This window comes from Apteryx mantelli, chromosome 26, assembly GCF_036417845.1.
Source record: "Apteryx mantelli isolate bAptMan1 chromosome 26, bAptMan1.hap1, whole genome shotgun sequence".
Classification (NCBI taxonomy): Eukaryota; Metazoa; Chordata; class Aves; order Apterygiformes; family Apterygidae; genus Apteryx; species Apteryx mantelli.
The window spans coordinates 5,526,569-5,541,356 of record NC_090003.1 but is presented as its reverse complement, the minus strand read 5'-3'; the positions used below and the strand labels follow the sequence as shown (position 1 = coordinate 5,541,356).

At 51.0% G+C, this 14,788-nt stretch overlaps 1 protein-coding gene across 1 annotated transcript; it reads right to left on the bottom strand.

Annotated features, from left to right (window-relative positions):
* Positions 1-1,324: 1,324 nt before the first annotated feature.
* CA6 (carbonic anhydrase 6) lies at positions 1,325-10,020 on the bottom strand. Its single transcript, XM_067311280.1, has 9 exons — positions 9,963-10,020; positions 9,010-9,192; positions 7,917-8,056; positions 5,414-5,557; positions 4,915-4,981; positions 4,143-4,300; positions 2,783-2,906; positions 2,439-2,537; positions 1,325-1,947 (listed from the first exon to the last, which is right to left on the bottom strand). The coding sequence occupies exons 1-9, from the start codon at positions 10,018-10,020 to the stop codon at positions 1,325-1,327; spliced, it is 1,596 nt and encodes a 531-aa protein (XP_067167381.1).
* Between the last annotated feature and the right edge of the window lie 4,768 nt (positions 10,021-14,788).

Below are 14,788 nucleotides of genomic sequence, written 5' to 3'. Positions count from 1 at the left end.
TGGCTGATGCTTATTCACAGTCAGTTTATACTTGTTTGTTCCTGTGCCACCCCAGTCTTGGGAAATGGCTCATTTCCCTCTCTGGTGTTTACATTTCAGCTGACAAAGAGCAACAGTCCCTCTCCTCATCCCCTAATAACCCCCTTATCCTTTCTCTGTATCTGTGACAGCTGGAGCTCAGTCTTTCCCAAGAGGTATGTTGTCCTGAAGGCCATAAGAACCTCACTGCTGTGTTGCTGGGGTTGAATTCAGGCTGATTCCAGTGCAATAACTGCAGTTCTGTGGCCTGTTTCCAACTGTGGCCACTGTATCTTTGTACCTCTGTTTTGGGGCTTTTGTATTGAGTTGCTTGAAATTGGAGTTTTCCAAAGAGCTTAGCTCTCAGGTGTCTGAAACCTGTTCCAAACTCCAACAACAAACAAAAAAATTGAAAGTCTAGTGGTCCTTCTAACGTGTCTTCTGAGGGCACAGCTCCACCTGAAGGCTGAATTGTTTTGGGAAAGCTGTGAGTCTGGAGAACTAGTGCTGGCTCTCAGAAGAAAGTATAGTGCGCACAAGAAATGAAGGATTTCATAAAATATTTATTGGTTTAATGTTTTTAGGGTTAATTACAGCATAATTTAACATGGGGAAATTCAATTAAATTAATGTTTGTGCAGGGCTGCTGCCCTCTGGGGGGGGAAAAAGACAGAATTCTTCAACAGCCTGGTGCTGACTTTGTATTGTTGATGGAGATAGTTCTTCACGTGATGTACTTCTGTACCCTCAGAAGGAAATGAGTTTCATACCTACCCTCAAACTTCTCTTGTGCTGTACACATGTTGAAAAAAGATGCTGCTTCCCTGCTCAGTCTCTACATCCATTCACAGAAGAGAAGACAGGCAGGGATGGTGAGAAATTGAGACCAGGGAAAGGATGCATGAGAAACTTTGCTTGAAAAGGGGGTTCCTTTGACCAAGGAGAGTAGCTCTCTGGTGTGTGGGAGGAAGAGGTATGCATGGGGCATTTCATTTTGTAGGGTCTCAGGTGCCCTAAAGCAACCTCCTGGGAGGGATTCGACAGTGCAAGGTGTTGGAGCATGCTGCATTCTGCTCTGATCCTTCCCTCTGTCACACTGATGGAGGCCTCACCCCCAACTACCTTCTTGGAAAAAACCTAGAGCACTGAGTAGGTGCCTAGTGAACCTATACAAAGCAGAAGGAGAGACAAGCACTTAATCAAAAATAAATATATGGAGCAAGCAAGCTTCCCTTCTCAAGTTTCCCAGCAAATGCGTTGGATTCCTTTTTTGCCTTAAAAAAAAAAAAGGGGGGGGGGAGGGATGTCACTCACAGCTGGTGTCAGACTCCAGAACCATTCCCCCCAGGAGGGTCATGGGAGTCTCTCCCCATGCTATGATATCTCCCTTCAATTGCCCTGGTTTGCATGGTGCAAGTGCCCGAACATCTGCAGCATTGAGAACTTGACTCCACAGGTTCACCCGGGTCATCCACCCTGCAAAGCCATTGGAGAAGGTCCCAAGAAGAGTGTGTCTGTCTTTCCCCAGGACAAGTGTCCCTCCAGCCTGTGTCATATACCCTTTCTGGATACTCTTGGCTTTACCCACTGCTCTGTTGAGCTGTAGATCTGCCGTCCCAGACTGGGAGGCCCACGCCATGCAGTAGTGCAGCCAGTCCTCTGGCTTGTAGTGCAGAGGGAAGCTGATGAAATGGCCTCCTATCCCCAACCCCACGTCTGTACCCACAGTCACCCACAGCTCGTTATCCCTCTGCTGCGCGGAGTAGGAGAGAACAGTCTGACTGCCAGCCTTCTGCGCTTTGGTCCGAAAGCATAAGGTGAAGGCTTGGAGAGTCATGTCGTGGTGGGGCTGAATGTTCACGTAACTCTCAACGTTTTCTGCTGGGAAGTAGAAAGCTGGGAAAGTGCTAGATTTAACACCTGAAAGAACCAAAGAGAGTCAACTATTACATTTCCTCCCATGTCTATGGATCAGACCAAGTCCTGCAGAATACGCCCATGCCAACTGACAGGACTGCGGCAGTCTTAGCTGATTTAGCTGCAGCTACTGGCATCTGTAGTGCCAACAACAAATGAGCTTGAAATAATAAAAAATTTAGCTCTCTTGCCGAATTGCTTTGGGAAAATCATGTTCTTTCCCTCCTTCTCTTGTCATCCTGTGTAAAATGGAGACAACGATTTATCTTAGGGGAACTGCGAGCTTAAATTCCTGACTGCAAAGCTGCAGTCTGTGTGAGAGCACAGATGTGACTCATGAAACTTCTCCATCTGGCCTAGGTTGGGAACCAAATTCTACTTGTATGTGTCAGTACCAAAACTGTTAATGACTTAGGGCAGCAGGGCATGGGCTGTTCACCCTTAGAGGAGGTGGGAGGTAGCCTGGAGTTTAACCTGCAACTCCACGGACACATGTTTCTTACCAATCTGGCTCACTCTGTTCAGTAACTCTTTCTTCACGTCCCGGAGCTGCATCTGGATTTGCTCCAGCCTGAGCTCGAATTCCTCTGGATGGCATTCTTCTAGAGCAGTCCGGACAGAGGGCTGGCGCACGGCTTACAGCCACCGCTGCATCGTGAGATGCTGGGTGTGTTGGCAGCGGGCAAGGGGGCACACGGGCCATCCCCACGTGCCGTGCAGGACACTGCCGCTCCGGGGGATGACAGTCTCGGGTTTCCTAGCTTAAGCAACGTCTAGCTTAACTCCTTCCCAACAAGTTTCCTGTTCGCTAGCGAAGGCGCGAGTCCAGCCTGCTGACCCCCTTTACCTTGGGCGAGCGTGGCTCTGAAGGAGGCCTCCACCACGCGGCCGTGGAGGGGCTGAGCGTGCCGGCAGTCGTTCCGCGGGGTCCTGTTTTGCCGGTCCAGCAAGGTGTTCTCCAGGAGGCTGATCTGTGAGTGACGCAGCCTTATTACGGAGGGCAACAGGGTCAAGAATTTTGCCTAAAAGCGTGGTGCAGATCCTATAGCTCAGGATTAAACCTAGCAATTTATTATAGAGCCTCGAATCAGGATCTTGCAGGAGAACTCTAAGGAGTATTAGCCGGGGAAAGGAAGAGAAGAACAGGGCTCTTATCAGCTAACTCACGATGAAGATGTTTTGTCTGAAGGAAGTTACTTTAATGCCTGCCTGGTAGTACGCATGATGGAGATTTAGCAATTATTCTGTTGTGTACTGCTCCCCCCAAGTGCCTCCTAGCTTTTTCCCCCTCCATCGAAATGAATTTTTTTTTTTAGTGTCAAATGCAAATGCACTGCGATCCTCCGCTACTCTAACCTCCTCTCTATCTTGTTTTTTGCCTGGAAGGAGGGCTTACTGATGCTTCTGTTTCATCAAGGAAGATGATCCACCCTGCAAGACTTATTAGTAAGCTTATTTTACCAGTGTTACTTTGTTCCCTGCTAAAGCCCTCTTCCTGACAAGGCAGATAGAAGAGAAGGGGAACCTGCCGTGTGACAGTATCCGACTGCTGGCACAGCTGGGGTTGCTCCCCACTGCTCCTATGCACCGGGACCTTGCACTCAACAAGGTCCTCTGTAATGCCCCTGCCCTGCTCTCCTGTCACACAGCCAAAACTCATATCAGGCCACTACCAAGACGATATATTCTAGCTGCGCAATGCAGGTGTAGACAAGAAAAAAATCATTTTTCTAAAAAGTATTAATTATTCTGTACTTATTTTAATTCCATGAATGGCTCTTTTTTTTTCTTTTCTCTGTTTCTTTTTTCTTTTACCTATTTTTTTCTCTATTTCTATTTTCTCAAAAGCTGTCTTGCAGCAGTTTTGCCTTGTTGACCCTGGCTGGTCTCTCTTTTTTTGTAGTGTTTCAGTATGGTTGAGTTTAACTGAGCAGGGAGATTTGTTATCACTCACCAGACATCAGCTGAACTCATGCTGTACAGAAACTGAACGTTACTGTGATCTAGCATCACTGTGTCATTATGGTCATCTGTAATTCTAGCTGCTTAGGAGTCTATCTCAAAAACCCCATATGAGAAATATTCCATTAGCTCCTCTGCCAGGCTGTTCCCAGAATCGCTGGAGAACAGAAAAGGAAGCTTGTAAGGAAAAATAAAAGTATGGGGGAGAGAGAAGCTGCTGTGACTGGTAAGCAGCTAGTGCTTACCTGCGTGTGCGACACTACAGTTGGAGAATCAAAGATGGTCGAGGCCACGCTCTCGGAGCAAGGTGCGGTTGTTAGCGAGCCCTGGTACCTGCAGAAGCGCGAGAGGTTTTCTGGCAGCGTGGCCTGGACGTCTAGAGAAGTGAGTTTCGTTGATTGACCTCCAAAGGAAAGAGAGAGGCAACGTCAGCAATTAATGGTGAGGAAGAGGCGCAGAAGAGGAAGGCGAGAGCGGCGTTAGAGGTGGGATTGGCAAACCGCTCCTGCGGGGCGCTGGTGTGTTAGATTTTGGGCAGAACTGAGCAAAGATGGAGCGAAGGGGATGGTCCTTCTGGTGCATCTGTAGGTCGTTGGAGATACGTGGGGTCAATCCCAACGAGGTTGCCGGGGGACCCGGAGGCGGTGGGCACCTGTAGGGCAGCGCTCTGCCTGGCGTGATCGGTCCTGCCGGGAAGCAGAGCTGCCGTGCTAACCGGGGCGTACGGGCTCCAGACCCCGCAAAAGCAATTCCCTAGCAGCGCTGCAGGGTGTTGCACAGACCTACCGGGGGCCTGGTGGCTACTGCCCTGAGCGTCTGCCATGCCACCCGGCCGGGCGGGCTCTGTTTCGGAGATGCGCCGACAGGGGTGGCAAGAGGGACAGGCTGAACGTGGCTGAGGATGCCCGACCACGTAGGGGTAAGCAACACGGCAGCAAGACGTCTGTCTGCAGCCCCAGCACGTACGCACGGGCTTGGAGAGCACCAAGAACAGAGCGCAGCGTCCCCAGGGCTTACCTGCAAACCTGATTTTGGCCAGTTTGGAAAGGAATTCACTGTAGTAGGTGTTCTCGAAGTGTCCATCCTAAACACAGCATAGAGACTTGAAAAAAAAAAAAGCTAGTGGCCTGCCTGTCCCGCTATACGTAGCACTGCTCAGCTTGGGAGACTGAAGTGGGAGATAAAGGGAACAAATACTGCTGTAGGTCTCCTAATGAGCTGGACAGTCTTAGGTATGATAAGGGCTGCACGCATACATCTAGGATAAAATACTGTAAGGAACCACGGGGATCCTTGGTCACCACTCCTACATCGCACAGAACTGAACGTTCACATTTGCAGACCTGATGATCCTTCTCGTGGGAGCCCTGTTTCTCCCCATAGCGCTCCACGCTGCTTCCTGCAGGCTTTTGGGGCTATTGCTTCCAATTCCCCCATTGCCAGACTTGCAAGAGAGCAAACGAAGGCTCCCTCCAGCCGGCTGCGCGGAGGAAGAGCCCCTCCATCGAGCAGGTACCTCTGTGAAGTATCTCATCCCGTCTACGGTGTGCTTGGAGCCGCTGGTCTCCAGGTCCAGCCCACCCCAATGCAGGTGCATCTGCATGGCCGTGCAGAGGCCGGGAAGCCCCCTGGAGATGTGCAGGGTGGGTGGCAAATCGATCTGGACCGAAAAACAGGGTAAGAGATGGCAATGGGTGCAGGCAGGCACGTGCACAGTGGCAGTGCTCTCTGCCAGCAACACCTCCGCTGCGATAAGCCGGGACAGCCCTGCTAAGGGGAGTAAATCCGGTATGCAAGGTGAACCCCTGGAGCTTAAAACTAGGTGTGTACTTAAAATCTTTCCTGGCCTCAGGCTTGTTCACCGCGAAGGAGAGAGGCCAGACCCGACAGAGATGACTAGGCACTAGCTGTGTCTGCAGATTTCTTTCCAGCTGGGCGACTCCAGGTTTTTCCTTAGGCACTAATGGAAGTGTTCTAATGCTCATCTCTTTCACAGTACACTGCATCTTGCAGGGCTCTGCACAGATTCATTAGCATCTTTATTTCCAGTGGAGAAATAGGAGGCAGAGCTGAAAAAAGCAACTGGCCTCATCTAACCTGTCACCATAATTCTCAGCGTTCTGGAAACTGCATCTTCTAGGGAGAGGCATGCTGGGCCAGAACCCTGTAAATCTGGAACGACCGCGTTAGGGCTTGGAGGATTGGTGGAGACAAGTCTCTTTGCTTCTCTTTGCCAAGGAGCATTCACAAAGGGACTACGGAACATTTGTCTTCCTGCTACTGTACTGCCACAAATCATATATTATGTTAATAAATACGCCAAACCTAAGACTGAAAACAGAATTGCCTCATCCTAATGAAAGCCCAGAGCACGTTATAAAAAACAGCAAGTATTTTCTCAAAATGTAACAGTGTATTATTTATTAGTCATGGTTTGTGTTTGTGAGGAGAGAATTTCTAAACTATTATAAGAATTTATAAACTATTTACAGGCAGATAAGACGAAAATGAGTTTCTTTGTAGCACCCCAAAGATTCCAGAGTGGGAAATAAACTTCTGCCTTACTTTTTATGTAGATCCCCGCTGACTGCCTTCCATAATGAGTGTTATTTACCTCCCCAAGCACCTCATTATGGCTTCTACTTTCTGAGTTTATGGGAAGGTTAAGGCTTCCCTAAGGTATTTTGTGCACATACTTTGAAAGCCTAGGGCTAACTAACAGTCCAGTTTGCTGGTACTTTTCACCTTATGTCACTCTATGTAAAGCGGGTGGAAAGTGTTGCTGTTGTGGGCTGGAAGGTTTTGCCAGGCAGCGGAAAGCCAGCCTGGCTCATGCAATGCGAATCCGACTGCGACTGTGCGCCTTCCTCTCCCCGGCGTTTCTGCTCTCAGGCTCGCACTGCTGTCCGTCGCCGCTCGGCAGCTTGCAGCAAGCTGGGTTCCCGTCTCTGGCCTCCAAGGGCAATGACGCTTCAGGTCCCACTTCTAGGAAAAATCTGCTACTGGAGGAAGTCGTGCACAGCCTGCATCAGTGAAACGGTAATCTTTCAGAGCTGTGAGTGTCCTCGCTGCCTCTTGGAGGACAGTCCTCTTAAAATAAAAGGGCAAATACCAAATCTCAGAGGTTTCTTTAACCTAAGGTGGTCCTTGTGAGTGTGACTGTACAGATGTGATAGATGTAGGCACATTCCTCATGCAGACCCTCTGCACTGGTGCAAATAAGCTGTATTATGTGGGATTTAGATGGGTAATTTTACAGCTGCAGAGAAAAAGTTGAACAGTAGTTTCTTGGGTGAGATGCCCGTTTTATAGATCCTAAGGGTTGTAAGGAGATCCCTGCTGATAAATCCATCTCTTCTCCCTTTCAGGTCTCCTCAGCCTCTTCCGATGTAACCCAGTGGAAGATTTCCCTTGAGACATATTGTTCCATCCCACTGAAGTCAGTGGGAAAATCTAGCCTGACTTCACAGGAGCTGTGAATAAGAACTGTCCTTCTGCCATTGTGCGTTATTAAAATTCCCCGGGTTAGCAAATCACCGTTTTGACATTAACAAGAGAACAGGAAAATACACGTGTGCAGTCAGAGACCTGAAAGCTAAACCTGCAGGAATTAATTTGTAGGCAGTCAGGGTAGCAATGCTGTCGTGAGAAATTCTGACTGACTGAGTGTTGAGCCTGTCCGGGAGATAAACAGGAGCACTTAGTCATTACGATTTTTAGAAATACAATCACAACAGTCTTTCTCTGAAAACGGCATGTCTTTCAGCACTTCATTTCCTCGCTCTCGCTCCATATTTCTTTCTCTCCGTAACAGGGAGGAAGGAAGGGCTGTCATGCGGGATTAGAGAGCTACCAGACTCTTCATGTTCCACTTGCTAGACAAAAACTCCAGCAGCTATCAGGCAATTCTTCTCTCGCTGCTCATCTGCAGTCCGACAGCATCATCCCAACAGCACCGGCTGATGAATTATTTAGGCAATGAATTACAGACTGCAGCAGGAGAACCCAGCAGCTCCTACACGACAAGCCTTGCCTTGAGAGTCTGCGTGGCCAAAAGCAACGCTTAACTCGCTCTGCGCTGCAGCTTCCCTTCCCGAGGGCTGAGATACCAACCCTTTGACTGCAAGGGAGGGATTCTCCTCTGGCTTGTGCCTGTTGTCTGTGAACAGCATTTCAGCCGGTTAAAAGTCAATGATCTGTTCCTGCAGTGTCACCAGCTTGCCATCCTCCTGGGGCGTCTGCTCCTCCTGCTTCCTCCCGCTAAGGCAAGGCCTGGCTCGCTCAGCCCCATTTCGGCCTGGCGTCCCTCGCCTGGCCGCAGAAGGTTTGTGCTAACGCTCTAGCTACGGCAGAGTGCGGAGATGAGCATGGAGGAGGTGTTCCCTTATCCTCTGTGTATTGGGAAAATACATATCTGCGCCCAAGGCTCCTGTACGCTCCGAACAGTGTAATGCATGCATGCTGCAGCGCCCAGCTGAAACCTCCGGGGATACCTCACAGCCCAATTTATAGCTTAAAAGCGGGATGCTGTCACATTCAAGGGTTTCTTCCATCAGGTGTCCCAGCAGGAAAGTCCCCCCTCTCTCCCGTTGACCGGGCTGCAGGACTCAGCCTGCTAAGATGTGCAGAAACCTGAACTCGTCCCTAACAAAGCGTGCAGATAAAAAGCTTGGGTTTTAGGAAAGGCCTACCACTAATGACATCTGCATTTCAGAAACGCGAAGCCTTTGCTGTGCTGCTGATGGCCTATTCGTGGGCAGGGCTGGCTGGCAGCATCCCGCGTTGTCACGGAAGCGGCGGATGGTGCGGCCCCGGATGCTGCGCGTGCAGCCGTCTGTGCAGCGGGGACCCACGCGTGCACCCGGCCGTGACGTGGGGCTGCTGACGCCTGATGCACGCGGGGGCTGAGACAGCGAGGAAGCGCTTGCTGCCTTGTGCATGAGAGATTCCCCTTTCTGGCAGAGAGGCGACCGGCAGCTGGGGCGGCTGCGGGGCTGAATAAACTCCCGAACCGCGTGCCCCACTTTCCGCTTCAGGCTGCTCCTTGGTCAGCAGCGGTGTCCCAGCCCGCTCCTCCTTTAGGCAGGAGTGTGGAGGGTGCCCCCGCCTCACCCGAGTGACCCTTGTTGGTCCTGGTGACGCTCCCCTGCAAGGGCCCCTCGTCACCGCTCGGCTCCAGCTGGGGTAAGCGGCGGCTGTGGGTCACTTTTTTCTTCTGGATGTCGATCGGAGATTGGTGCGTGCCGGCACAGTCGGCGAAGTGCTTTGCCCAGTGCTCTTCATCCAGCTCTCCTTCTGCGTGGGGGAGAAGCAGACGGGGTTGCTGCAGCGCGGTGGGAGCTTGCTCTTAGCGCAGGAGCCAGAAAAGTCTCCTCGCCTGCCAGCAAATCGTGTCAGTCTGGTTATTGTAACACCAGGAAAAGCAGCAATAAAAGGTTGCTCTGCCTTCCCTGGAGTGCAAATGTCTATTATTGTGTCTGCAAGACAACTGTCCTGCAACACCAGAAACCTGCATTGCAGTAATAGCCCACTAATAGCAGGAGACTGAACCTCTCCTGAAGGAGAAGCAGTGTTTAGGCAGAAATTGGGATTTAAATCCTCCCCAGCTGAGGAATCAGGTTCTTTAGCAATGCAAATAGTGAACAGGACTGGGACCATAGCCAGGAAGTCTCTGACCAGGGGGAGGAAATTAGCTGTTCTTAATTACAGAGAGAGCAACCAAAAGAAGAATAGGGGGGAAATGATTTAAATAACTGGCATTTACTTAAGTAAATACAATTTAAATAAAAAGCTCTTGTATGTCCTCTGGGCTAGGAGTGGTCTAGCGTGACTTTGATGTCCCAGGTGAGTGTTCATTGATAAGAAACACTCTTCCTCCTGAGCGCAGTGCCGTGCCTCTTCCTGGAATCCCCTTTTTTACACCCGACAAGCGGTGATGAAGTGATTCATTGCTCTGGCGAGCCGGGTGCTGGTGGAACGGGTCCTGGAGGTCCCGGTTCAGGAGTCCGTCAGCTGCTCTGAGCTCTTGGTACCACTTCAGGCTGCCAGACTTAATAGCCCATTACGGTTGAATATTAGCTCGGGCTGAGTGCTAATACCAGCTCCTCTTGCTGTTGGTGTCATTAGCTCAGACACAAACGTTTGACGTGGGACTGGGAACTACAGGCCCTGGGTTTCCTTGCGTGTGCTCACTGCCTCTGTAAGCGTTTACTATTAAAAGCCTCCTGTGCTTACCTATGGAGGGAGCAAATATCTGGGAGATCTGGCATGCTGGCTCCTGCCCTTTTTCCTGCGGCTCTAAGCTCCTTAGCTCTAAATTCAATCCTTCCTGCAGAGGTCTGGGTGATGCTGAGCTATTAACAAATGCTTTCCCTTCGAGGATGCAAACCTTTCAAGGCTGTTCGTACTCCCCGTAGTGTTTCATTTGGAGCTTTCGGGCTGAGTAGAGGTTTGATGCCATCTCTGTCGTGGTGGTGCCTGACAATCAATGCAGAAACCTTGTCTTCTTTCTTCAGTCCTCTCCCCCTGCCCCCCGCAATTGCAATATATTGATAAATCTCAGAGCTGTCTCTGCCTGAGCCAAAGCTAGAGCTAAGGCGAGAAGCTTCAAGCAGTTGCTGAACTCTGGCTGCAAATCCTGCAGAGACCATTTGGAAGGAGAAGTGATTGTTTTAAAAAGGAAATGGTATAAAGTTAGTTCATCGTCTTTCTAGTTTTCAAATTATCATAAGCGTGGCCACAACTGGGGGTTTGCTACTATTTGCTAGTTATTTCTTTTTTATTTCGTTTAAGCTTGCAGGTATTTGTTTCCTGGCATTGAATAAATACGGGGGGCTGAGGTGATGCAGACAGCCTGGCCAAAAGAAATTCCAGGGAGAACTTTGCCCAAAACTGAGGGTGCTAATTGCAGCATTGCAGCTGTGCGGCAGCATCCTTTGTTTTAGCCTGATCCCCGGCCCACCGAAGACGGTGAAAGGATTTCTGTTTGCTTCAACTAGCTCTGCAGATAGCTCCCTGAAATAATTAAGAATCAACTAAAATTTCACAAGATGAATCAATACACCAATAAGCACTTCTCTGCTGTCTCTGCTGCACGGGATAGGACAATAAAATAAGGAGAGAGCAGTATTTAAAGCTCTTCCTTCCAGGATCATCCAAAGGGCAGCTTTCACTCTAAGGCACTGTAAAGGTTTCCCCCGTCGTTTGAACCCCCTTTCTCTGCCAGCTCTGACAGCGTGTCCCAGCCCCACGGAGAGGTACAAAGAGCTGGCACCGAAGGGAATCGCTTCCGAGATGCACAGTCATCCATAAACAGGAATAAATCAGCTGCTCTGTGGAGACCTTTCACTAACAGCGAGCAGCCCAGTGCTGCATCACGAGAAGAGTCTCTAGCGAGGCGGCAGCTCCTCCTGCCCCGTCTCCCCCCCAAGAGCAGGAGGAAAAGCTTCGCCGCGAGGGCCTGCAAAGCAGCGCTTTGCGCGCGGGGACACCGAAGGCGGATCCCAAAACCCAGCCCGGAGGTGGCCGAGTGTTTCCTCGTTGCGCGTGGGAAGGAGCCGAGGCAGAAGGCGTTTGGGACTAATTTCCCAAGCAACGGGTGTTCGCAGTCTTAGTAGACATCAGAGAAATTTGTGGGCACTCGGCTCCTTTGCAAACCAGACTTCTGAGGCCAGATTTAAGTCTTCCACACCCATAAGCCCGGTATTTCAGAGTTTGACTTTCACCGCCCTCCCTAGCCCCTGAAAAGCTGGTTTTGAATGTGAGAGATGTGAAACCCTGGGGAGAATTCAGAGCTTTTAAAGAGTATTTAGACCACTGAAAGATATAAGCAGGCACCCTGATGGCTTTTTAAAAAACGCATAGTGATCTAACTCAAACCTAAACTAAGAGGTGCCTGGATGCTCCCGAGAATTTCAGTAGCTGCTCTGTACATCTTCAAGCACTTGACTTCCTTAAATTTTGGTCCGAACAGATAATTGCCCAAGGTCCAGTAAAAGTCACTTGGCAGAGGAGGGAACAGACCATAGATCTTCCGCCTGCCTTTTTGTACCCTATTACTATGCAAATGTCATTCCCTTTGCAAAACCTTCCCCCTTCTCCTGCCTGCTCAGAATGACACTCCACCGACATCCCTTTCTAACCAGCAATGCCTCCCAACCAGTAAACCCTGGCTTTCCTAACAAAAGCGAAGCAGAAATCTCCCCTGGGAACAGGATTTTCACCTGGAAGCGAGAAGAGCTGCCGCCTCCACCAAATGCAGTACGGTTTTGCTACTGATTTTAGGTGACAGGCAGCATTGGCAAGACAGCTCACACGAGCGAAATCTCAGCGCTTCTGTTTGCAATGTTCTGTTTGCCCCTTGCAATAATATTTGCAATAATCACTTTCAGCAGCAATGTACATAATAACGGCAGTGCAGCAGTGACAACCATAGGTGAGTTACAGACCTCGTGTAAGCTCAGCTTTCTAGCGTTGGGCTGTGCAGAAGGACAGAAGCAGTTTTTTATTCTTAATTTTATTCTTTGTGAGTGAATTGTTATTATTAAAAGGCCTTTCCTGGTTTGCTGTTTTGTGCAGTGTGTATTTAATGTTCGGGAACTGCTGTGATATTGAGTTAATTAACCAAATATGTATTTTTTCCCCCGTCCTCCAAAGAAGTCATTTATTCTGACAGTTGCACTGAACTGTGTAAGAACTAAACTAATCAAACATGCCCTGCAATGCAGTTCATAATCCTTGTGTATCCAGTTGGGTAAATATGGCCTGAAATTAGCTGAGGGAGAAATTTCAGGATTTATACCTGTTTACACTCCAGGATTGCACGCAGCAGCACGCGGGGTGCAAACAGGGGTCACTTCTGCACCAGCACATCCCTCCTGGCACCCTGACCGGTGCGCAGGAGCAGTTTCGGTGGAGGTTATTCAGGAACAAGCTGTTTCCTTTGCCTGTGCTTTATTCATCAGCCAGCGTAGGCTGCACAAACCTTTGAAACAAAAACCATTTGAGGGTGCACTGGTGCCAGGAGATGGGAGTGAATTAATTTTACACAGCGCTTTTTCAACATGCTAAAGTTGTGAGGTTTCACTTGACACCAGCAGGAGCTGTGGGTGCTCAGCACATCCGAAAAACACGTCTCCGTTATTTCAAGTTAGCTGCGACGCCGTCAGAGCTCCAGGTTCGTGACACTTATTTGGTACCTCTTCCACACATAGGACATCGCTTTCGGCAGCAAGACACAGGAGAAATTACACCGAAAGCATCATCCTCGCCTGCATAACTTAATAAGAATTTGCTTTTGGAGATATGGCATAACAGTAGTTTTATTTATACTCCTTAAATGCATTTGAATATTAAATTTCCATCTACAAGCTGAATAAGAAGGAAGGAGCCTTCCTCCCGCATAAGGCATTACATACATCAGCAGCTCCTTATAGGTTCAAGGAGCTATAGGCTACACACACAGACCACAGCAGCCAGATGGGGACAAGCGCTAGAAGTCATTTCTCCAGTTCGCACAGTCCCTCCAGGCCTTGTTCCTCTAACGCGATATTTTGACCTGCTTGGCTAGATTCACCCTCCACCACTGTGAATCCAGAGCTACGGCAAGCACCTTCCCCCTCGCTCCGGCCGCGGCGTGCGTTGAGCAGCTGTGACATCCAGTGGCCAAACGCAAAATGGTCCGGTCTGGTCCGGTCCGAAGCCTTGGCGCACGGCCGCAGTCGCGCAGAGCCCTTCCGCCGCGCTTTCGTCTTCCGAGGGCGGCGCGAACACGGGTCTCTGAGCGCAAGCCGGCGCGCGGATCCAGAAATACAGTGGTGCAGTGGGAGAGATGCGACTTTAACGGGATGCTCCGGAGCGTTTAGCAAAGGGACGGCGGTGCAGCCGGGGCGCCAGCGCTGACGACAAGCAAACGGGGAGACGCAGAAGATAAGGGAACAAATCACGGGGCGGAGAAGCCGCGTCCAACACTGGCTCCAGGGGTCTAGATGTTGGGATCTCCGGCGCGACACGCAACCGCTCGCTCAGCCCTGCGGCAGGCCAGGTCCTCCAGGGAGGGCGGCGGGAGCGGGGACGGCTGCAGCCCCCGCCACCGCTGCTCCCAGCTCGCCGCCCCGGCACGCGGCCTGTGCCGAGGGGCAGGAAGGCAGCAGCCACCCCGAGCAATTCCCACGGGAACGCAGTGGATTCTAAGGCAGGAGGACAGCGTGGAGGAGATGTAAATCCCTCCCGCTTGCGCCGCGCCTGTGCCCGGGCAGGAGGATCCTGCTCGCTAACCCTCGGGCTTTACATAAGCACCACGCACGTGTTCAGAAAGCAGACGAGTCGTTACCGGTGTCACCCAAACTGCTTTTCACACTTCCATTCTAAAAAACCCTAAACAACAAATGTGATTTCTTGAGGGTTCGTCAGCTCGTGGCCTTGATTTTCTCTTGGCAGCAGCGGTACTTCACAGTCAGGAGCGACCGGCTCAGCGAGGGTCTCGGATGCCCTCGAGAGGCAGCGCAAGACCCCCGCACCGGCCGCTGCAGCGGGGGCGGCTCAAGGCGGCTGGCCGCGGCCGTCGCTCCCGCAGCCCCTCCTCGCCCCAGCTAACGGAGCGCTGCGCGTGACGGCGGAGGGGAGGGAGAAGGCTGCGGGGGCAGAGACACGCAAGGCAAAGGGGTTTTCGCTGCCCGTTTCGGGTAGGAGCCGGGTGGGCACACACGAGCCGCGGGACCGTCACGCCGTGCCCAGCGCGGGGACAGCGGCGGCGAAGCGCGGCCGGAGGAGAGGGGTTTCGTGCTGGCCTTTCGGGGGATGTCACGAGCTGTGACGGCTTTATGTCGCCCAAACTCTCTGCCCCCGGTGCCCGCCCCGTTAGCCATGCAACTGCCCCCGGAGAAAAAAATAT